The sequence below is a fragment of the Drechmeria coniospora genome, chromosome 02 (assembly GCF_001625195.1).
Source record: "Drechmeria coniospora strain ARSEF 6962 chromosome 02, whole genome shotgun sequence".
Classification (NCBI taxonomy): Eukaryota; Fungi; Ascomycota; class Sordariomycetes; order Hypocreales; family Ophiocordycipitaceae; genus Drechmeria; species Drechmeria coniospora.
In genome coordinates, this window is record NC_054390.1 from 8,790,751 (window position 1) to 8,812,983 (window position 22,233).

The 22,233-nt window shown below is 59.4% G+C and overlaps 5 protein-coding genes and 1 pseudogene across 5 annotated transcripts; 3 read left to right on the forward strand and 3 right to left on the reverse strand.

The window, feature by feature from the left end:
* Nucleotides 1–787: 787 nt before the first annotated feature.
* DCS_05532 (Carbohydrate-binding WSC) lies at nucleotides 788–4,794 on the forward strand (the record flags this gene model as incomplete). The annotated part of the gene is made up of 4 exons (XM_040802835.1): nucleotides 788–909; nucleotides 1,020–4,164; nucleotides 4,227–4,299; nucleotides 4,409–4,794. The coding sequence occupies 4 exons, from the start codon at nucleotides 788–790 to the stop codon at nucleotides 4,792–4,794; spliced, it is 3,726 nt and encodes a 1,241-aa protein (XP_040657868.1).
* A 1,506-nt stretch (nucleotides 4,795–6,300) lies between these two features.
* On the reverse strand, nucleotides 6,301–8,502 carry DCS_05533 (uncharacterized protein; the record flags this gene model as incomplete). Its single annotated transcript, XM_040802836.1, has 2 exons — nucleotides 6,301–7,764; nucleotides 7,798–8,502. 2 exons carry the CDS (start codon nucleotides 8,500–8,502, stop codon nucleotides 6,301–6,303), a joined length of 2,169 nt encoding a protein of 722 aa, XP_040657869.1.
* Nucleotides 8,503–10,727: 2,225 nt separating this feature from the next.
* Nucleotides 10,728–11,647, reverse strand: DCS_05534 (annotated as a pseudogene).
* Nucleotides 11,648–13,492: 1,845 nt separating this feature from the next.
* Nucleotides 13,493–14,807, forward strand: DCS_05535 (biotin synthase; the record flags this gene model as incomplete). The annotated part of the gene is made up of 2 exons (XM_040802837.1): nucleotides 13,493–13,822; nucleotides 13,866–14,807. 2 exons carry the CDS (start codon nucleotides 13,493–13,495, stop codon nucleotides 14,805–14,807), a joined length of 1,272 nt encoding a protein of 423 aa, XP_040657870.1.
* Nucleotides 14,808–14,846: 39 nt separating this feature from the next.
* Nucleotides 14,847–16,209, reverse strand: DCS_05536 (aminotransferase; the record flags this gene model as incomplete). Its single annotated transcript, XM_040802838.1, has 2 exons — nucleotides 14,847–15,361; nucleotides 15,417–16,209. The coding sequence occupies 2 exons, from the start codon at nucleotides 16,207–16,209 to the stop codon at nucleotides 14,847–14,849; spliced, it is 1,308 nt and encodes a 435-aa protein (XP_040657871.1).
* Nucleotides 16,210–16,968: 759 nt separating this feature from the next.
* On the forward strand, nucleotides 16,969–19,879 carry DCS_05537 (uncharacterized protein; the record flags this gene model as incomplete). The annotated part of the gene is made up of 4 exons (XM_040802839.1): nucleotides 16,969–17,165; nucleotides 17,556–17,652; nucleotides 17,729–19,047; nucleotides 19,099–19,879. The coding sequence occupies 4 exons, from the start codon at nucleotides 16,969–16,971 to the stop codon at nucleotides 19,877–19,879; spliced, it is 2,394 nt and encodes a 797-aa protein (XP_040657872.1).
* Nucleotides 19,880–22,233: the final 2,354 nt, after the last annotated feature.

A 22,233-nucleotide genomic window follows, 5' to 3' on the forward strand; every position in this document is an offset into this window, starting at 1 on the left:
GGCCTGGTGGGCATGTCTTCCGGCCGTTCTTGCCGACCGGGCAGGTCGTGCCGAAAAAGACCCTTGGCGGTGTCGAGGCAGGCACGATGCAGAAGTTGGCGCAGCACGGGCAGGCGCCAGACAAGCTTCGAAAATCTTCCAGCCTACAGTACAGATATGTGTCCTTGTACGTACGGAGTAGTGTCGCCAGACGGACCAACGAGTCCATCGTCGGACAGCCTGCCGTTGTCTTGGTCCATTCCATTCGGACTGCAATGTCTAGGACATCACCTTCGTCGTTGGTCCACCCCCCGAGCCTTCGGCCTCGCCGTCCAAACGAATATCGCTCACTCACGATGGACGAATGGCGGCGGCACGCTCGCATGGACACGCTCGCATGGGCAAGCTCGGCCCTCGCTCTGGTGCCCGCCGCGAGACCGGCTTTTCCATCCTCGATCCATGAGAATCCTGCTCGGATCCCGGTCCACGCCTGCAGCAGCTTCCCGAATTGGTCGATCCGATGCGACGCTGGATGGTGCTTGGGTGCAACGTCGACGGCCCTCGACCGACTTGCTCTCTGGACCCTGACTCTGACCCACGTGCCTCCTTGGCCGTTCGACCACCACGGCAACTCCTCTCCATCTCGGATGGCCAGGCTCCGTCGGCGTCTTCATCGTCTCAGCCGCCACGTCGACGTCCTCTCGATCCTCTGTCCGCCCGCTTCCGCTTCCGCAGCTGATCAGGCCTGCCCTCGCCGACAAACTCGACGACCAATGTCGCTCATCCCCGGCACCCATCGTTGCCCGTCATGAAGGGACTCGGCTCCTCCGTCGTCGCTCTCGTCTCGGGCCTCGCAGCCCTGGCCGGCGGCCTCGGGTCCTCCGACACCATCACGTGGGGTGACGACAACACCCGTGCCGGCTACCAGACGTGAGTCGCTCCCTGCCGCCGCCGCGTCGTGCGAGGCCTGGTCAGGACAAGCAGGTCGTGGCCTTCCTCGTGGACGGAGCTAACGTCTCGCCTCTGTTCCGCGTCGCCAGGACCAAAAACATGGATCCGGCCGTCGTCGGCAGCTCGCAGTTTGGCCAGATCTTCCGGAGCCTCCTCCCCGGCCGCTACAGGGGCAGTGCCGAGCAAATCTTCTCCCAGCCGCTCGTCTACACGCCCAGCGGCGGCACCAGACAGTTCGTCTACGTGGCCACGACTCAGAACAACCTCTACAAGCTCGACGCCAAGACGGGCGAGATGGTTGCCTCGCGAAACCTGCACATCCCCTTCCTCACCGACGACCTCGACGGCTGCGTCGACATCAACCCGACCATCGGCGTCATCGCCACCGGCGTCGTCGACCCCGACACCGACACCCTCTACCTCACCGCCAAGACGTATCGGAACCAGGACGGAGGCGACGGGCCCCAGGGAAGGGCCAACGGCCGCTACTACGTCCACGCCGTCGACGCCAACGACCTGTCCGAGCGCCCCAACTTCCCCCTCGACCTCGAGGGGCTCGTCGCCACCAACAGTGCCGTTCGCGTCTTCGCCGGCGGCGTGCACCTTCAGCGTCCCGCCCTGCTGCACACGGGAGAGTACGTCTACGCCGCCTTTGGCTCCCACTGCGTCCAGTACGACTTCACCGGGTGGATCATCGGCTGGCACAGGACGACGGGCAAGATTGTCGAGGCCTGGGCCACCGAGGGCAGCGGCGTTCCCGCCGACATCAAGGGCGGTGGCATCTGGATGTCCGGCGGCGGTCTCTCCTCCGACGACGCCGGATCCATCTTCCTCGCCACGGGCAACGGGTACGCCTCCCAGCTGTCCAACGTGCCCGTCAAGGGCTTCAGCCCGCCGACGGCCCTCGAGCAGGCGGCCCTGCACATGACGGTCAACGGCGACGGCAGCCTCAACCTCGTCGACTTTTTCATGCCCTGGGAGAAGCAGGCTCTCGACGGCGCCGACAAGGATCTCGGCACGAGTCCCCTCGAGATCCTGCCGAGCCAGTTCGCCTGCGGCGACGTCAAGAGGATCGGCGTCGTCACCGGCAAGAGCGGCAAGACGTACTTTTTGAACCTCGACAATCTCGGAGGCTACCGCAACGGCCCCGACGGCCTCGACGACGTCCTCCAGGTCTACCAGAATCCCAACAGCGTCTACGCCGGCGCCGGCGTCTACCCTCTCGAGGGAGGCTACGTCTACGTCAACCCCGTGCAGTATCCGACCAGCGTCTTCAAGTACTCCTGCAACGCCGGCAGACCCTCCTTCGCCAAGGTGGCCGAATCCCCGGCCGCCAACGCCTACATCCTCGGCGTCAGCCACGGAACCGTCACCTCGCTTAACGGCCAGGAAGGCACCGGCTTGCTCTGGGTCACCGACGTGCAGGGTCTCAACCTCAAGATATTCAACGCCGTTCCCAAGGATGGCAAGCTCGTCATGATCAACTCCTTCAACGTTCCCGGAGCGACAAAGTTCGGCCGCCCCGTGTTCGGCGACGGAACCGTCTACGTCGGCACCACCCAGGGATACCTCTATGCCTTTGGCGCCCCCGTGAACTCGCCGCTGAACTGCACCTCGCCCCTCGACTTTGGCGGCGTCAACATCAGGAATAGCAGCGCGCCCAAGCCCCTCAGCTGCGTCGCAAACATCGATCTCACCGTGACGGGCGTCGATCTCGACAAGGCCAATTTCCGAATCGAGGCCGTGCCCCCCCTTCCTCTCCCCATTTCCAAGGGACAGTCCTTCTCCGTCGATGCCGTCTTCAACCCTGCTCGCGTCGGCTTCATCTCCGACGACGTCGTCGTCAACACCACCAACGACGTCGCCGGCTTCAGCACGACGGCTCACGCGAGGCTCACGGGAACGGGCCGCAGCGCCGGTGCTCTCCTGGGACTGAGCCCCAACACCGTCACCTTTCAGGGCCTCGTCACCGGCCAGGACCCCGACGGCGTCTCCGAGACCCTGACCGTTTCCAACAGGGGCAACTCTCCGCTCCTCCTCAAGGAGGTCCTCTTCTCGGCCAACAGCTCGACCGGTCCCTTTCAGCCGTGGTCCGGCCCGGGCGATCTCGTCGTCGGCAAGTTTACGCTGCAGCGGATCCCCGCCACCATCGACCCGAACCAGGGCGCCGCCGTCAACGTCAAGTTCGATTCCTCCACCAGCGGCACCTATGCTGCCTTTGTCAAGTTCACCACCAACGGCGGCAATGGCACCGTCGCCATTGCTGCTTCCTCGGGGCCGCCGGCCACCGCCTTGCTCGAGTTCCAGACACCCGATGGCCAGGGCTGGGTCGAGTACGTCAACGGCACCGCCTTCCGCTTCGGCAACGTGACGGAGAACACGTCAAGGTCGCTCAAGTTCCGCATCACCAACGCCGCCGCCCCCGGCGCCGTCAAGCTGTCGCTCACCGTATCGAAGCCGCCCTTTGGCGTCAGGAGCATCGTCCGCGCCGCCAACCAGGTTGATCTTGCCGAGGGCTCCTCCTTCGCGCCGGGCGAGAGCGGCACCGCCGTCCTCAGCTGCACCGCTCCCAAATCGCAATGGAACGTGGACGCGTACGGCGGCGCGGCGCAGTGGACCTTGAACACGAACGACCCGTTTCTGGGAAAGCAGTTTGTGCAGTTCCACTGCGACGCCGTCGCCGAGCAGGCACCCCCTCTGCTGCCCGGCGGCCAGGGGCGGTACCGCTACCTTGGCTGCTTCCAGGACAACACCCCCGGCAGGCAGCTTCCGAAGCTGCTGTCGGGCGACGATTTGCTCACCAACGCGCGGTGCATGGCCGCCTGCAGTGCCGCCGGAAGCATCTTTTGCGGCACGCAGTATCATCGCGAATGCTGGGCCGGAAACGCCATCCCCCTCAAGAAGGTCGACGACGTCAACTGCAACTACTACTGCGCCGGCGACATCAACCAAGTCTGCGGCGGCAACGGCGAGGGCACGCTTCACGGCGGAAGCTTCATATCACTCTTTGCCGACTCGCTCCAGTGGAATGGAAACTTGACCCGGCCTCCGACCAGCGGACCCAGAGTCAATCCCGGCGTTGCCGGCTACGACAGCATCGGCTGTTACACCGAGGCCACAAACGCCCGCGCCCTCCCCAAGGGTGCGCCTACCGACCAGCGGACCGTGGCCGCTTGCATCACGGCCTGCAAGGATCGGGCCTTTGCTTATGCCGGTGTCGAGTATGGAGGCGAGGTAAGACAACAGTCGATACAATCAGTCGATACAAGACGGGAACAAGCGGCTAACATCAGCAGTGCTGGTGCGGCAGTAGCCTAGGTGCAGGTTCCGTCCCTGCTCCGGACAAAGATTGCAGCATGACATGCAACGGTACGTAACGGAATGCGCGAAAAGAGTTGCGAGGCTAACTTGCCCAGATAATTCGACAGAGTACTGTGGTGGTCCTTCTAGACTGAACGTTTACCGGCTTGGAACGCAGGCATCAAGCTCCTCTGTACCCTCGACGTCCTCCTCAACCATCAAACTTGCTCCGGAGAACATGACTCCCTCGACAACTGGGGCAGCGACAACAACGGCAGCCAGCCTTGCCGAACCTGTCCATGGCAATGCCTCTACCGTCACTACGCCCTTGACCATCCTCCCCACAAGTGCTCCCTCGACCGCCAATGGGACTTCTACCAATCCCTTGGCGATCACGACGTCGATGTCGAAGACAACACTGACTATGCAGTCGACAAGGACGGCAACGGTTGCGACATCGAAGGCTGCGACATCGACGGCTGCGACATCGACGGCTACCACTCCCAGTGGTCCTCTCATCTGGCCCGGGAATGCCAACTTCACGTACTACTCTTGCGTGTCTGAGCCATCGGCCGGTAGGCTCCTCGAAGGTCAAAAACTAAACGACGGTGTCAACATGACGATTGCCTTGTGCTTGAGCACGTGTTATCAATACCTATGGGCCGGCGTAGAGTACGGCCGTGAGTGCTGGTGCGGCAACAAGCTCAATCTCTCTGGCAACAAGGGGGCGACTCCTGGCAGGAACATGACAGATTCTCAGTGCAGCTTTCGCTGTCCGGGCGATAAGAATGTATTCTGCGGTGCAGGGTCAAGGCTTAGCTTGTATTCAAACAATGCCACGACGACGGTCATTGGCTAGGATGAAGGAGTGTCAGTTGTGCGCTCAGTGGTGATGTGAGGCGATTCATGCGAGCATTGTAGGAGCATTGGGAGTCTATTTCTGTCTACTTGAGAGCTAGTTTTGATACAACCTTGACGTTGCACACATTCCCAAGATCTGCATCCCCACATGTCCCGTGTCGTGCCAAAGGCCTTGAGCAAGACGGCTGTTTGTCTCTTCACGGGAGCCTCAAGAATGCTCTGCGTCTCGTCGAGGGATCGAATCGTCTCTTTAACATAGCTGTTCATCTCTTTTTAAGAGAGCCTCAAGAGTGCTCTGCGTCTCGTCAATGGATCGGATCGTCTCTAATACAGCTGCTCATCTCTTAAGTGGGTTGTTTGCCATTTCAGGGGATGCGTTGGTCTCTTCAATACCGCTGCCTCCCGCAGATTGTTGGGAGAACCAAGCTCAAGTCGAGGGATTAAGGAGCCAATAAAATCTGACTGATAAGAATGGTTTCCAGGAAGCGGGCGTAGTTTCAATTCACATGAAGATGGTGCAAGGAGTGATGCTGCGTAGTGAGAATTGATTGACACGAACCAACTGCGTGCAATGAAATGATGAAGACGCAAGTTAATGGTAGCTCAGTTTGAAGTCGAGGCAAAGCTTTCTCAGATGTCTCGGAAGCAGCCCTCCCTGTTGCTGCCAGGTCGTCTCTCATCCGAAGCAACATTGTATCACGTCGAGGTGCTTCATGATATGGGTGCGCTGGAGTAGCTTCGGGCCCTCTCTGCCCGCGTCGCCTGATCTGCCGAAACAATAGTCTTATACCAACAATGGCCTGGTCTGACTGTGACACTGACAGAGCGGCGGGAGGCCCGTTGAGGAGTCCGTGGCAGACGGGCTTGACCAGGCTTGGCATGCGCCCAGCTGTGAGCGGTATGATCTGATGGTGCCGAGCTGAGGATCGATGGCATCCTGATATTTTTCCTTTGTCGGAGAGATTGAGTGTGCCAGCCTTTTCGGCTACTAGCATACCGCAGAGCAAGGGGGAAAATGCATTCATAACCATCGCAAGTCCGCCCTTCTTCACTTCCAGCACCAGAACCTTTGAATGCTTTATGCTCTTGAGGTAGTATAGATGCAGATGGTCCGAATTGCAAATTCCAGTCGACTCCCACAGGCCACGGTTGGATGCTTCTGCTGTACAAGCGCCCGGCCGGGGCATGATTTCCATGAGCCATGACTCGTCATGGCAGTCGCATAATCACCTCGTTCACCGCCCCTTCAATCCGATTTTGTTGCAAGTCTGGGGGTAGCGGTTTCTGCAGCTCAAGCCAGTCGATGAACCTCTGGCGTGCTGCAACATGCCCGGAAATGTCAAAACCGAACATGAAAATATCACTTAGCCTCATCCCATCGCACTCGGCTTTGTATTGGCCAATGAACTTTGCGTTGAAATCGAGACTTGCTGACAGGGTCGAGTTGAGGATTCTGGCCAGAACGGCCTTCTTGACGAGTTCCTTGTTCTCTTCCGTCTCCCGATCGACTTGTTCCGCCAACGTCATTTCCACATCGGACTTGGTCAAGCTCGTCTCGTTACCCATCGCCTGCGTCAGGTGCAGGGAGGCCTGCAGGTCGCCAGCTCGCTGGCAGGCCCGGAAGATGGTGCTGACCTGGTGCGATTGAAAGATGCGGTTGACATCGTTGAAGACGGCATCGGAGCGGATCCGGGCGACAATATCGCCCGTTTCGACGTCCCAGGCGATATCCCGGTTTGCTTCGAAGCCGCCAGCTCCTTGCTGGCATTTGCTCTCCGAGCCCACCAAGCTGGGAAGCGATTTGCCCATGTCGTATATCATGGAGATGGGGAGAAAGTTATCCAAAATGCAGAGGGCCGTTCCGGCCGCCACCTTCATCGTCTTTATCGGCTCCGCTTGCTTCTCCTGCTCATGCTTGATGTCGGCGACCATGTGAACGAAGCAACCGAGAAAGGGGACGATGTCCGTTACTGCCGCCGCCTTGTCCCACCCTGTCGAGTTGGGGTTCGTAAAGGTGTTTTTGATGTTGAGAGCGAAAAATGGCAAGCCGATGATGGCCATTTCCGGGGCCAGCAAGGAAATCTTGCCCGCCATGGACTTTATGCGAGTGATGCGTGGTATCGAGCCCCTGTCGAACCCGACCCTGAGTTTGTCGTAGATGGGGCCCATGTCTTTCAAGACCTTTTCATAGCCGCGCTGTTCCATGGTCGAGCGGAAATAGCTTTCCGCCTGCCACTCGGCCATCGATTCTAGGGCATGGTCATCCGTCGATTTGCTCGACTTGGCCTCCATCTCCATCGGTCGATTCCCTTCCCTTTCATTGTCCATCGTAGCCTCCTTCCCCATTAGTCGCTCCACTTCCATCTGCTCCTGCGTTGACGAGCTGTCGTCCTTGAAGTGCTCCCATTCCTTTTTCCAGACATTTTCACTCTCCTTTGCCCCTTCTTTTCCCTCCGTCGGCTGCGTCACCTCTCCCTCGGGGACTTCATCACGGTAAGAATCCTTACAGGCGGATTCGTTCGCTTCGGAGCATTTCAACACCGTCTTCCGATCAGCCTGCAGCCTGTAGACGGTGCCGGGCTCGTCGGCCAGTTGCTTGATGCCGTAGGCGTCAAGAGTGTGGACGCATCCCCTGGTTCTCTTGGACGTCTCGAGCGTCAGTGCTCGATTCAACTGGCTTGGGGGGGGGGGGGGGGGGGGGCGTACCGGCGCCGCACCTCCGGTGCAGGCAGGCAAGATTTCGATGGATCCCGTGTACGAATGGTGCTTGGTTGCCACCATGATGGCCTTGCCGCCGAAATTTTCGAGATTTTTGTACTTCAGCAGGCCGCCCTCGTCGACCTTTAAGAACTCCTCGATGGCGCTGAACTCGGCGCACTTTCCCTTAAATCCGTGCGTGGCGCACTCGGCCATCAGTTCAGGGTGGCCTCTGACGGCGTCCGACGCTTTGTGCCCTCCCTTCTGGGAGGAGGCGAGGTAAACGATGGAATCATCGGCTCTGCCGTCATGAAAGGCGGAGACGACAGCCGGTGCGTTGGGAGTTCGGAACAGGCTCCGAGCTGCCTGAGACGTGGGCTGACCTTGTCTCTCGGCCGTTTTGAGCACTTCAAAGTACTCCTCGCTGCAATACTGAAACTCGACGGCAATTTTTTTCAAGAAGTCTTCCTTGTCGACGACACCGACAGGTATGGTGGCGCGGCTCGTGAAGTGGACCGCTCCTCGTTCGTAGGCGTCACGGTCGAGAGTGATGACGCCCACATCCGCATACAAGGCCTCGGCCGGCTGATATTTAGGAAGTCTGTCATAGTTGAACTGTCCACCGACGACGCCGGCTCTCGACGCTTGACAGAGGGCAACGACGAGGACGAGGAGAGAGAGTAGGCGGAAACGGGCCGTGCCGGTCGAATCCATGACCGTAACGCGGCCACGAGAGACTGTGTGCGTGCATGACGGAAACGGGCGAGGTTGTCGACGCGGCCTCGAGGTGAAATACTGGCGGAATCGATCGACGAGCCGGACATGAACGTTGCAAAACCCAAGCTACTGGGACGTGTGGTTCGCCGCAGCGAACCAGGAATCCTTCGGCGGCAAGGGTGACATTGGCATCTCCTCACCAGCTGGGCGTACGTAATGGCATCCCACACCAGTGCATGGAGAAGAACTGTAAGTGCAAGAAGAGAAGGCGGCCGGTACTGAGGTGCGTACGCACGCACGGTAGTAATAGTCAGTAGTCATCAATACTCTGGCGGTCAAGTGAGCGAGTGCGAATAATAGGGAATACTCGTAGTACAATTGAGCACAGTACATGCTTGCACCTACAACTACAGCCACAGGTACTGTCAGCAGGTACAGGTGCTATGATGCGCAGTCGGTACTCAAGCATTAATAATCACTGCATCCATTCAGGTGCCGGCAATTCATTCACCAGCAGCTGAGGTAACCTACCAACGGCAGCGCCCATGCTGCTGATCCTCTGCGCTAGCAGTGCACATGGCACCGTCAAGAGCGAAACGGTAACCACTGTACATCAAATTTTGGTAGAGATTCCACATGCATTTGTTTTTCATCCCGATTCGGGCTCAGGATCGTTGGTTCAGCTTCGCGACATTCGGTGTATACATGGTCGAGTATGGGTCGCCCCGCCGTCTCAGCGGGGAATCGCTCAGCGGGCCAGACGAAATGTCTAAATATACGACTCGGTCAGAAGTGATTACTCCGACCCTGCTGGTACGATTCCCACTGGCTCGGTCAAAATGCTGAATGAACGCACCTAAGTACTTACGGCGGGCGTACTTGCACCTAGGTACAGATATATCTACTAGGCACCTAGTAGCAAGTTCCTTCCAGAGTTCGTAGAACAGTAGTTGTAGGTGTAAGTTCTAGTACTAGCATGTCCATCACCTCGATGAGTAGCACTTGCAATACAGGTACTTGCACAGTCAGTACCCGTACAAGTACTTGCGTTTCCCGTACGGCACAGAGTCTGGGGTACAGAATATTATAAGTACCTAAGCAGGTGTGCCTGTACTGTAGGTGTGCCTGTACTGTAGGTTTGCCTGTACTATAAGTGTGCCTGTTCTGTAGGTGTGCTTGTACTGTAGGTGTGCTTGTACTGTAGGTGTGCTTAACTGTTGTGTGCGTAGTACTAGTACTATAGTGGGGTTTGGCAAAAGTGTCGATTCACTTCACAGTTAGCGGTGCTCCGTAGCGCAACCGAAATTGAATCGTCACTTTTTTCCACTAGGTAGTGACTGTACGCCCGAGAACGAAAATGAACCACGGGTCCATGGGTGTGCCTGAATTCCGACGGGAGTATTGCTCCGTAAGCCGAATATAAGTACTGTGGACCTACTTAATTGCTTGTAGTAGAGTACATGTACTTTTACTTGCATAGGTGTATTTACTCGCAGAAATACATGTACGGAGAATTATTACATATTATTACTTACATCATGATACTTTTTTCCAGTTATTTATACGGAGTACTGTAGTTGTACTGCCCATCACCCCGGCATATCCAAGTACCGAGATGAGGTATAATTACATGTGCTCCGTACTTGTTACTTATTTTACGGAGTACTCCGCACAGTGCTTGCACATCCAAGTGCCCCCCCCAACCCCCAACCCCGCCGCACGGGCACATGTGCCTTGGCTGCGGAGCAATGACTTGTAAGCAGAGCACCACCACTACCAGGCAGTAATTAAGCACGCGCAGTATTAATACTTTGGTACCATCGCGGAGCAGTAATACTTACTTTATGTACTTGCAGTACTTGCAGTACATAGGTAAGTACGTGCAGTGCTTCGGTACCTGAGATTCATTGCATGATGAAATGTATTACCGTTTGCTCCGCACCCATCCTTCTCGCCATGGCGACAGTGAGACGGCATACACGCACAACCAGCGCACCATGTCGCTTCCAATGTTGCTCTCTTCTCTTCGCACAAGGAAGCAGAAACAACATTCTCAGATACGGTGGCCATGGACTGCCGTCACCGGCAGTCGCACCGACACTGGCCGTCGGCAGTCTCTTGAGATGGGAAATGGTGCCTAGGGCTTCACCTGCAGCGTGCCGTCGAGGAAAACATCGACGTGCTCCCCGTAGAAGCAGACGAGTCCCGCGATGGCGGCGCACTCATGCGTCGGCAGCCGATAGTACCAGATCAAGTTCTTGTGCTCCTCGCCGTCGACGACGACGTCGTAGTACTCGGCCTCGCCCTTGTAGGGGCACCTCGTGACGAGCTCGCTCTTGCGCAGGACCGACTGGTCGACGGCGGCCAGGGACATGTAGTAGCGTGCCGGGAGGCCCGTCTCGAGCAGGTGGACGGCGTTTGGCGCCTGGGCGACGGTCTTGCCCGCGAGCTTGACTTGGATGGCGCGCGACGAGGGCAGCACGTCGATGCGCTTGAAGGGGTCCTTGGGGTGCACGTAGATGGGCACGTCCTCCTCGAGCCACTGGTCTGCCATGCGTCGGTCGGTCGGTCAGCCGGACGAGCGGCAGGGCGGACGAGGGAGCAACTTGCCCATGGCGCCAAACTCGAGCCGCACGAGGCCGGCCAGCGCTCCGAGGCTCCTGTCGTCGGTGAAGCGCAGGAGGCGGTCGGTGCGGTGCTCGGGGATGCCTTTCCGCGCAGGGACGGTGAGCTCGACCGTGGCGGCGCGCGCGAAGCCGTCGGCCCGGATCAGCTGCTGGTCCCGGACGGTGCAGCCGGTCAGGGCGTCCTGGGGGATGTAGAATTGGGGGTAGGCATCGTGCTCCCAGACGTGGGAGGCGGCCGTTGTGTCGACGATGATGCTGTGGTTGAGCACGACGCGGACACGACGGGACGCCGGATGCACCTTGCGCGGGCCGTTGGTGAGGAGGTAGCTGGCGAGCTCGGCGAGGCTACGGGAGCGACCAAACAGTCAGCGATCGAGACCACGGTGCGGTGACGGCGTTTCGGGCGGGCGACGATGCTGCTCCTCCGCGCCCCCCCGCGCCCCTCCTCCCCCTCCCTCGTTCTCTTTCCGTGCCACTCACTCGGTGCCGTGTGCTCCTGGTCTCGCCATTGCCATCTCACTTGCAGCAGCAAGCACGTACGGATGCGTCTAAAGGGGCGATGCTCGTACGTGCGCTCGAGGGTCTTGGCGTATGCGTAACGATCACGTTTGGGTCCGATGTCGTCGATCACTTTTTTGCTCCTTGTCGGCGAGAGGTAGGTTGGGTATCGGCCGTGGCTTTAACGCAATGCCATGTCCTCGATCGAGCGGCAACCAAGCCGAGTTGGATGTTGGATGCCAGTGAAGCTACCCCGCAGCGCCAGGCTATGATGGCCGGCTGTCAGCCTGACTGCCTGCCTCGAGGCTCCGACGCGCAGTGATGACGCAATTTGCTGCCACGCAGTGTGAGGGCAAAGGCCAGCTCGGCGTTGCACTCGGCGCACTCGGCTGTTGGTTTGCCACCTTTTCGTGGCAAGCGCACAATTGGGCACAAGCGGGCAAATGAGGGCACAAGCGAGCACAGGCACAAGGGGCAAAGGGGGCACAAGCAGCACGAGGAGCACGAGTAATATGGGGAGCACAGGGAGCACAATGGTAACAAGTGGCAAAAGAGCACACGGGGAGCACACGGGGAGCACACGGGGAGCACACGGGGAGCAAAAGGGCACGCAAGAAGCACAGGGAGCATACAGGGAGCATAAAAGGAACACAAGGACACACAATAAGCACTAGAAACACACAAGAAGCACAAGGGCACACAAGAAGCACAGGGAGCATACAGGGAGCATACAAGGAACACAAGGACACACAATAAGCACAATAAGCACTAGAAACACACAAGAAGCACAAGGAGCCTTCAAGGGGCACAAGGGCATACCAGGAGCATCCAAAGAGCACAAGGGGCACAAAGGGCACTCGGCAGAACCTGCAGATACGGCTTGCTGCATTCGTGCTCCATGTAATGCTCTGTAATACTTGGTGATATAGTACAGCTGGCTGGTGCATGGTATTACAGTTGTAGTTGTATGGTAGGTAATTAGGTACTGGACCAAGTACCAAATACTGTGCTCCGTACAGTTCGCAGGAAAGCACTGGTGGTGGGTCGCTCGACAGCTTCGTCTGAGCTTTCCTCCCCATATCCATTTCTCGACAACGGCCACGTCCAGCTTATCTGCCGCCCCATGACCCTCGTATTCGTCCTTGAACAGTAATAACTGTACGTGTCCCTTTTCCCGTATCATTGTCGCCCTCGTCACTCAACAACCACTCATCCCCGACCGCCAACGAGCAGGCGGTGACGGGGTGGAGGCATGGCAGATGAGGCTCAACGTTTGGTTCAACAAATGCCTGCCAACAAATGGCACGGCCGCACGACCGGCCGCGAGCCAGGAGGAGAGGCATTTGCAAGCAAAGTGGAACGAACGATCCACCGGTTCGCTCGACGACATGGATGGACGAAATCGATCTGCAGGGCAAGCCGGGGGGGGGGAGGCACTTGCAATCATAGTGGAACGAACCATCCACCGGAACTATCCACCGGGTCGCCCCATGACATTGGCCGATGGCATCGCTCTCCAGCCATAACAAGCGCCCTCAGGGCCGCACAGCGTTGCAGACTGCCGAACACGCCGTGGGGAGTGCAGAGTACAGCGTGCAGAGTGCAACGTGCAGAGTACTCCGTACAGTGTGCAGAGTACAACGTATAATTACAGCGTACAGCGTATAGCGTACAGTTTGCAGAGTGCAGAGTACAGGGTGCAGACGGCAAACGGCAGACAGGCCTCAGCATTCGACTTGGACGAACAACCGGTGCATGGTGGTAGCCGTGTCACGATACATGACAGTCTGCTTAATTTCATTTTGACTCGCTGGCATTCGTCACTTCCTTCCTGCTCAATTTTGATCCCGGCCAGCTTCGTCATGGCGAGGGCCTCGATGCTCGTTTCCGCCTGGAGCTCGTTCCGCCACCACCCGTCGACAGCATCACAATCCCTCCTCGCCTTGAGAGCAGGATGGCGCCGGTGGCAGAGCCGTTCGGTTGCGGCGCCGGCCGAAGTGGCTAGGGCACCCCATCAGCTCGTGCCCCCTCCCGCGCGGCCTGCCGAGTCTCTTCGGCAAGCAGAGGCGGACGACATCTTTCGCCGTGCCGTCGCCGCCAAGGCTTCGCGGACGAGCTGGACGCGCGAGGAGATTGCCGCCATCTACTACCAGCCGCTCCTCGAGCTGGCTCATCAAGCTGCACGTCTCCCCGTCCACCGTCGTCACGGTACGCTTCGGCTGACAGGCAAACAAGAGCATCGTGCACAGGCGCTTCCACAGCGGCCGCGAGGTCCAGCTCTGCACCCTCATGAACATCAAGACGGGCGGCTGCACCGAGGACTGCTCCTACTGCGCCCAGGCCACGCGCTACCAAAAGGGCACCGGTCTCGAGGCGAAGCGTGTCGAGACGGTCGAAGCCGTGCTCGCCGCCGCTCGTGCGGCCAAGGACAAGGGAAGCACGCGCTTCTGCATGGGTGCCGCCTGGCGGGACATGCGCGGCCGCAAGTCGTCGCTGCGGAACATTGCCGACATGATCAGGGGCGTGCGTGCCATGGGCATGGAGGTCTGCGTCACCCTCGGCATGATCGACTCGCGCCAAGCCCGCGAGCTCAAGGACGCCGGCCTGACGGCCTACAACCACAACGTCGACACGAGCCGCGAGTTCTACCCCTCCGTCATCACCACGCGCACCTACGACGAGCGCCTCGAGACGCTGAGCCACGTGCGTCGCGCCGGCATCAGCGTCTGCTCCGGTGGCATCCTCGGCCTCGGCGAGTCGTCCGAGGACCGCGTCGGCCTGCTCCATACCCTCTCGACCCTGCCGACCCACCCGGAGAGCTTCCCCGTCAACGCCCTCGTGCCCATCAAGGGGACGCCGCTCGGCGACGCCCTGCCCGTCGCCTTCACGAGCGTGCTGCGCACCGTCGCGACGGGCCGCATTCTCATGCCCGAGACCATCATCCGCATCGCCGCCGGCCGCAAGGCCATGTCCGAGGAGAAGCAGGCGCTGTGCTTCATGGCCGGTGCCAACGCCATATTCACGGGCGACAAGATGCTGACGACCGACTGCAACGGCTGGGACGAGGACGGCGCCATGCTTGGCCGCTGGGGGCTGGAGCCCATGAGGAGCTTTGACAAGACGGCCGCGGCGGGGGCCGACGACGGAGCATGTCGGCAACGACGCCACGAGGAATGAAGCAGACGCCAGCCACGGAGCCGTTTGCAAAAATCACCTCTACAGTTTACTCTGTCCCCTCTCGGCTTCCACCGTCTTGCGCGCCTCCGGCTTCCATGCGCCGCGTAGCCAGTCCCCAATTGCCTCGCAGAGGCCGTGAACCTCGTCGACCGTGTTTCCGGCATGCAGGCACAGCCGCACCCGGTCGGTGCCGGGGGGCACCGTCGGCGCCACGATCGGCCGTACCGTGAACCCCCTCCCCTCGCAGTGCCGGGCGAGCCTTCTCGCCTGCGTCGTGAACAGGGGTATGATGGGCGACGCCGGAGGCCCTCGGTTGACGCGGAACATTTCGGCCGGCACGCCGTGGCGAGCGCCGAGGGAGGCCAGGACGCCGTGGGCATGCCGCATGAGGCCTTCGAGGTGTGCTCGACGTCGCTCGGCCCGGCCGCTCTCGACGAATTCGTACACCGTTTGGATGGCGGCGAGCGCGGGGTAGCCCATGGCCGTCGTGTAGATGAGGCTCCGCGCGTAGTTGATGAGATATCTCCTCGTCGTGGCGGAGCAGAGAACGATGGCTGGAGGAGCGTCGGCGCACTCCAAAGCAGGACGGCGGCGGGGGGTTCGACCTACCACCGGCGCAGCCCATGGCTTTGCCAAACGTGTGCACGCGGGCCCATACGCCGTCTTCGAGGCCGAGGTGAGAAACCATGCCCCGTCCTCGTGCTCCCGCCCAGCCGGTCGAGTGGGCCTCGTCGACGATGAGATACCCATTCCCCCGCGGTAGCCGCTCTCGAACGCAGTCGATAATGTCCTGGAGGGGCGCCGCGTCGCCGTCCATGCTGTAGATGCTCTCGACGGCGATGAAGACGCAGGCACCGCCCGCCCTGATGCTTGTCCCGTGCTCACCCTGAGCGAGTGCTGTCAGCACACGGTCGAGGCTCTCGTTTGGAGACGCCCGCGCGTCTCCCCTCACGCAATTGTGCGCAAAGGGGACCCTCTTGGCTCGGCTCAGCCGCATGCCGTCGTGCACGCTTGCGTGGACGAGCTCGTCGTACACCATCACGTCGCCGGGCCGGGGCGCACAGCAGCCGAAGAGGCCCACGTTGGCTTCGAAGCCCGAGTTGAAGAGGAGCCCGGCCGGTGCGCCGTGGAAGGCGGCGATGCTGGCCTCGAGGGATTCGGCAAGTCCCGTGTTTCCGTCGAGCAGCCGCGAGCCGCCGGAGCCGAGAGAGAAGGACGGAGAACGCAAGCGCGAGAGGTACGCTCGTCTGATGTCGGCATCGGTCGAGAGGGAGAGGTAGTCGTTGGAGGAAAAGTCCACCATGGCCGGGTCCGGGACGGTGAGGCGGCGCAGACGACCCTCGGAGGAGCGACGGGCAAGAAGCGAAGAGTAGATGTCGTCGAGGCCGCCTGTGTTGCCCATCTTGGCTCGATCGTCTCCGTGGCAGCAACTCACCTGGCACTTGCATTCGTAGATGTCTCTCTCCTATGACTCCCATGAGCATAAATACGAGTAGGTCGAGATGCCGACCCACGACTGTTTGGTATCCAAGTATTCGCACTGTACTGACGGGCCTCCTTCCCGCCTTCAGGCCTGGCAAAAAAGCCTTGGCAGTTGCGTTTCCTACAGCGGCAAGAAAGGTGGCATCGTTGGCTGCAACGGCCGTTGACATTACTCCGTTCCGAAGCTGTACTTGCACGTAACTGTTGGCCGCAGTGCCTCATACGAGACGAGGTGGAGGCCATCTCCATGGAGGTGAGTGGGAAGCGTCCGAACCCTTGTCACCATGTCCCCTAAAATGCCTCGCCAGCTTGCCTCTCAAAGGTACCGAGAAAAGAAGTGAGTGTCGACACCCGTCTGCTCCTTGCCGCCGCATCCTTGTTGACTGCTGCTAGCTGCTACCATCATGCACACATATCATGTTGTTGACCGGCCACATCAGGGGAGACATCAGGCGGCCCAACAAAAACCAGAGCACCCCCAAACCCTCAACGACACACCGAGACGGGTTGACTCGACGACGACGGCACATCCTTGGCCCGTTCCCGTCTTTCACGGTCAACCCTCTTTCGTCTCGTGTTTCTGATTCCTCATCTCCGATTCCCCCTCTCCTCCTCCGCACCACTCGATCGGTCTCGCCGTCAACGTCGACAACCATACAGCTTGGATCTTAGCGATGCCATGAACTCGCCCATCGCCTCGCTTCTCTGGCGCCACCTTCGAGTATACCAGATCTTTGGCGCCAACACGGAGGTGGGCAAGACGGTATTCGCGACGCTCTTGAGCCGTGCAGCCAAGAGAAGGTGCCAGCAGGAGACTGTCACATTTTTGAAGCCTGTTTCGACCGGCGCCGTCGAGGAGGCTGATGAACGGTGCAAGTCCACCCACCCATTTTGGCGTTTCTCGTCCCTTTATTCCCTTGTTTTACCGTCATAGAACAGGTGACACGCATGCTGACCGGCTAAATGTCCTCTAGAAGCGATCATGATTCTCGTTCCGTCCCGCTCATACCAATGCACACGTACGGAGTACCTACCGTCCATCTCGTTGTCATGCCTTGCATGCTTGCTCTGTGCCGTTCTTATGTGCCATCTAACCGGGTTGTCACCTCTCTTGCGTCATTCTTTCGCGTCACTTTCCACATTTGTTCGTTCTTGTCTTCCGCAACCTCGTACCTTTCTCCATCCCTTCCCATCTTGCCTTGGAGTCGGTTGCACCCGAGCAATCCATGACAGTTTGGCTTACCTCGTCCGCCTCCACTCCAACAGACACCTTCAACGCTTTGCCGCCACAACCACGCGCAAAACTCTCTTCCAGTATCAGCTTCCCTTGAGTCCACACCTCGCCGCTCCGGCATCTGGACAAGTACGTCGTCCCTCCCTTGAGACCCTTCCCCTTGGAGGGGAGGGCATGCCATCTCTAACGTGCCCGACGCTGCCAGCCCGTCCCGTCGGACCATGTCCTGCTCGCCCGGTGTCATGACTTTGCCGCCCAATGCGCCAGCGAGGGTCCAGGCTGGCTGTTCCTCGAGACTGCTGGCGGCGTCCACTCTCCCGCTCCATCGGGAACAACCCAGGCCGACATGTACATGCCCCTTCGCGCTCCCACCGTCCTCGTCGCCGACCCTCGCCTCGGCGGCATCTCCCAGACCATAGCCGCCTTCGAGTCGCTTCACATTCGAGGCTACGATGTCGTTTCCGTCCTGCTCTTCCGCAATGCCAAGTACAAAAACCACACTTTCCTCGCCGACTACTTCACCGAGCGCCATGGCCTTCCTGTTACGAGCATCGCGGAGCCTCCTGGGCGGCTGGAAGACTGCCAGCGGGACGCGGACGCCATGGACGAATACTACGCCTCTGGCCACTGCGAGGAGACTGCTGGCCAGATACTGCATCACCTAGACTCCCGCCACGCTCACCGCATTGACTCCCTGCACTCCCTGGCTTCCAAGGCACACAAGCACATCTGGTACCCCTTTACGCAGCACAGCCTACTAGACTCCAAGGACATCACCACCGTTGACTCTGCTCACGGCGACTGTTTCCAGACCCTCGCACCATCGTCTGACGCGGACCGCCAGCCTCTCCTTCGCTCTTCCTTTGACGGTTCCGCCTCGTGGTGGACTCAAGGCCTCGGTCATTCGAACCCGAACCTCACCCTTGCCGCCGCCTACGCTGCAGGCCGGTACGGGCATGTGCTCTTCGCCGCTTCCGCTCACGCACCCGCCTTGGAGCTCGCCGAGACGCTGCTCGACGGTATGCGCAACCCGAGGCTCAACCGCGTTTTCTACTCCGACAACGGCAGCACCGGCACCGAGGTTGCCGCCAAGATGGCTCTACGCGCCGCACGCCTACGCTACGGCTGGCCTGTGGATGCCCGACTCGGCATGCTGGCGCTCCGGGGAGGGTACCACGGCGACACCATGGGCGCCATGGACATGGCCGAGCCCTCCGCCTTCAACGAAAAGGTCGAGTGGTACGAGGGCAAGGGATACTGGTTCGACTATCCAAGCATCCTGTGCGTCAATGGCGCGTGGACGGTGACGGCCCCCGCCGGCTTAACAAAGGATCTTGGCCACCCAACGTCGTACCACTCTCTGGCTGCCATTTTTGACCTCGACCGTCGAGAGTCACGCGGGGAACATGAAGGGTACGAGATGTACATCCGGAAAGTCTTGTCCACGCTTCAGCGCCAGGGTCGCACGTTTGGCTCCCTCATCATCGAGCCGGTCGTCGTCGGCGCCGGTGGCATGGAGCTTGTGTGAGTTGCCACTCATTCATTACCCGGTGACCCCGTTCCTGACCTTCACAGTGACCCTCTCTTCCAGCGGACGCTCGTCAACGTCGTCCGCCAGTCGCCGCATCTATTCGACACCCGCGGCGGATCGCCCGCCTCACCCAAAGACTCGCACGACTGGAGCGGCCTGCCTGTCATTTTTGACGAGGTTTTCACTGGCTTGTACCGCCTCGGCCGCTTCACTTCATCTTCATTTCTTGGCGTCCACCCTGACATCTCGGTACACGCCAAGCTGCTCACCGGTGGCCTTGTCCCGCTCTGCGCGACGCTTGCCTCGGAGCACATTTTCGACGCCTTCGGTACCTGTGATAAGACAGACGCGCTGCTGCACGGTCATAGCTATACGGCCCATCCTGTTGGTTGCCAGGTTGCCGTTGAGTCCCTGCGAGAGATGCAGGCCATGGACGCACGCGGTGCTTGGGACTGGGCCAAGGCGCAAGGGTGGCGCACCCCGGTATTGAACGAGACTGCCGGTCCGGATGATCTCCCTTGGTCGGTGTGGCCTCACAGCCTGGTCACATACTTGTCGCAGCAAAAAGCTACTGTGAAGGGGGCCTGGGCGCTCGGCAGTGTGCTTGCAATTCACCTCAGGGACGACGCTGGCACCGGCTACAGCAGCAACGCGGCCCTGACCTTGAGGGAGGCTCTTCGAAAGGGGGTTGAGGTTGGCGCTGCTCGCCCGTGGAATGTCCACTCGAGGGTCTTGGGCAACGTTCTGTACCTGATGGCTAGTCAGATGACGACGGAAACGACCATCAAGCAGATAGAGCGTTTACTCCAGGAGAGTCTAGCATGAGGCCCAGGTACGAGCGTTTCACGGTATTTAATTCATCAGATGGGACTATTCACGTTGGCAGAAAGATGAGTCAATGAAATTTCCACGCCGCAACATCCACCTTGATCCGGCCCAGCAGCGGGCATTTGTTCATGGACCAGGTGTGTTTCTCCATCCGAGACCTGACGACGTCAGTGATGAGTGCGTTCAATCACTGTGTAAAGGGGAACTCTGCTACGGTTGCGTTTCACTGACCGGATCAAGATAACTGCACCCGATAGTGTATATTCGAATTCGTCTATAAAGGATGACATGGTAGGATTGTTGGCCTGGTATGAAAGGGAACTGCAGAGCCAAAGCAACCGACACACACTCTGTTCGCCCGCTACCAAGAAGGATCGGTTGCTTTTTTCAATTAAATACAAACAAACACGAAAGACGAGACAAGCCCTTTTGTTCGTCAGGTTATCCTCTGGAGGAACGTGCAGCAGACAAAGCGGGCGGCGCAGAATGGGACTTTTCGGCGACGTCCAAGCCGGTACGTCCTTGGTGCTTCTTCCCCCCGCCCCTTCATCTTGGTGAGAGCCCAGTGACTACCAAGCAGCTAACCTCGGGTCCGTTCTCTAGATGGACGACATGAGGCTCCCGATTTCCGACAGGGAAACGAAGAATTAAAGAGCGTTCCGACGGCACCTACCCGCAACAACACTGGTGCCGGGATACACACGCGACTCGCCTGGGGGATTATTTCGGCAGCATGGGAGAGTCTCAAGCAGACAAAGCGCAGTGTTAACAGTACCGAAACACCGAAGTCGGCATCCCAGGGCGGTGGTCACATCCAGCCCAGCCTGCGAGAGTTCACCATCATGACGTGTAGGAGTATCGACGCTTCGTGCTCGTCGACCGCGTTTTCGTCCGAGTCTGCCTCGTTGATTTTTAAAGACGACGAATCGCACACAGCTGGTTCTGATGAAGAGACAATGAACGAGAATGTCGCAAGGCTGGAGGGTGGCTACGATATGATGCAAGACGCGAATGACGAGAAGGCGGACAGTCCGGATGGATGCCTGTCATCATCGTTTGTCCACGTGCAGGCAGGTTGGAATAGAGGCAGCCATGGAAACAGAATGGACATGGACCAAGGATGCAATTTCGTCCAACATATGCCGGAGGGCAGGGTCTCGCCCCGCGGGCGCCAACGCCTTCTGGTCATTCGGAATCAAGACTGAGGTCAGCCATGACCAGGATGCATGTGCAAAAAGGGAGCAGGTCTCAAGCTCGGCGTGATCTTTGTGGTAGCACTGGGAAAGGCACAATGGCCGCCGAGAGAAGCTGGGCACGGTTGTGAGGATGAGCCCTGCTTAGCTGTGGTAAATTCATCGAGAGCATGAGCACAGCTCAGCTCGGGGCCATACAGGAAGCCATTGACAGTGTCATTTGATACATCTCCTCCCGAGGCAGAAACATGGCCGTTTGCATAGTGAAGGACCAAACCCAAATCCCTACGCAGCGCTTCGTCGAGCTGCTGCAAATCATTCAATTACCAGCCAATTTGCGAGCAAACCTGAGGTCGGTCTGCGTGGGAACCCAAATGAGGACGGAAACGTGAGTCCGGCTTCGTTGGGTGCGGAGCGTCGGCGTCGTGTGGCCGGGTGGTTGGGCATCAATCGGGCTCCATGATGCGTGGCACTGCATTAGTCGGTGGCCATTCCTCCTTTTAGACCTCCTCGTGCCGGGCCACTCGCTGCCACGACCGTTCGACCCTCCATTCTTCTCTCAAGTCCCCTCGGTCACGTACGTCGTCTTTTACAGGTGGTTGCCGTGCGGCAGGCATTCGCTCGTCAGGGTTCTTCGCTCCTCCGACTCGCGACCGACTCTGGGCGCCGTGCCCACCGCATGTGGTGTAGGGTTGAGGTGTCAGCGATGAAACCCTCCCGCCGATCGACCCAACGTTCCCGTCGGCTTTGACCCGGCCACCCGCGTTGTTGGGGTGCGTCAAAGCGCTGCGGTGGAGTGATAGTTGCGCGTTCGCTGCAGGCGCATGCAGGCTCGACAGGGCGGCAGGGGAGACGGCATGTCGCGACCTTGGTTCACCCCGTCCATCGCTCGTGTTCTACCCCTCCTGCCAAAGCCGATGCTGCGGCAATCCACCGCCAGGACTGAGACACATGACGCAGAGTGACTCGTGCAGACAGAAAACCCTTTGCCGGGGGGCGAGAATGGCATCGTAGGGAGCCAGCGCAGTGCCAGGCGGTGGGGCCGCCAGTTGTCGAAAATGTGCCGGCCGCGGATGGACATAAGTGCCGATCCAACATCCAACATCCCATTCACCAGGTCCTATTCTCCTATTCCCCTCCATCCACCTCCTAGAGGGC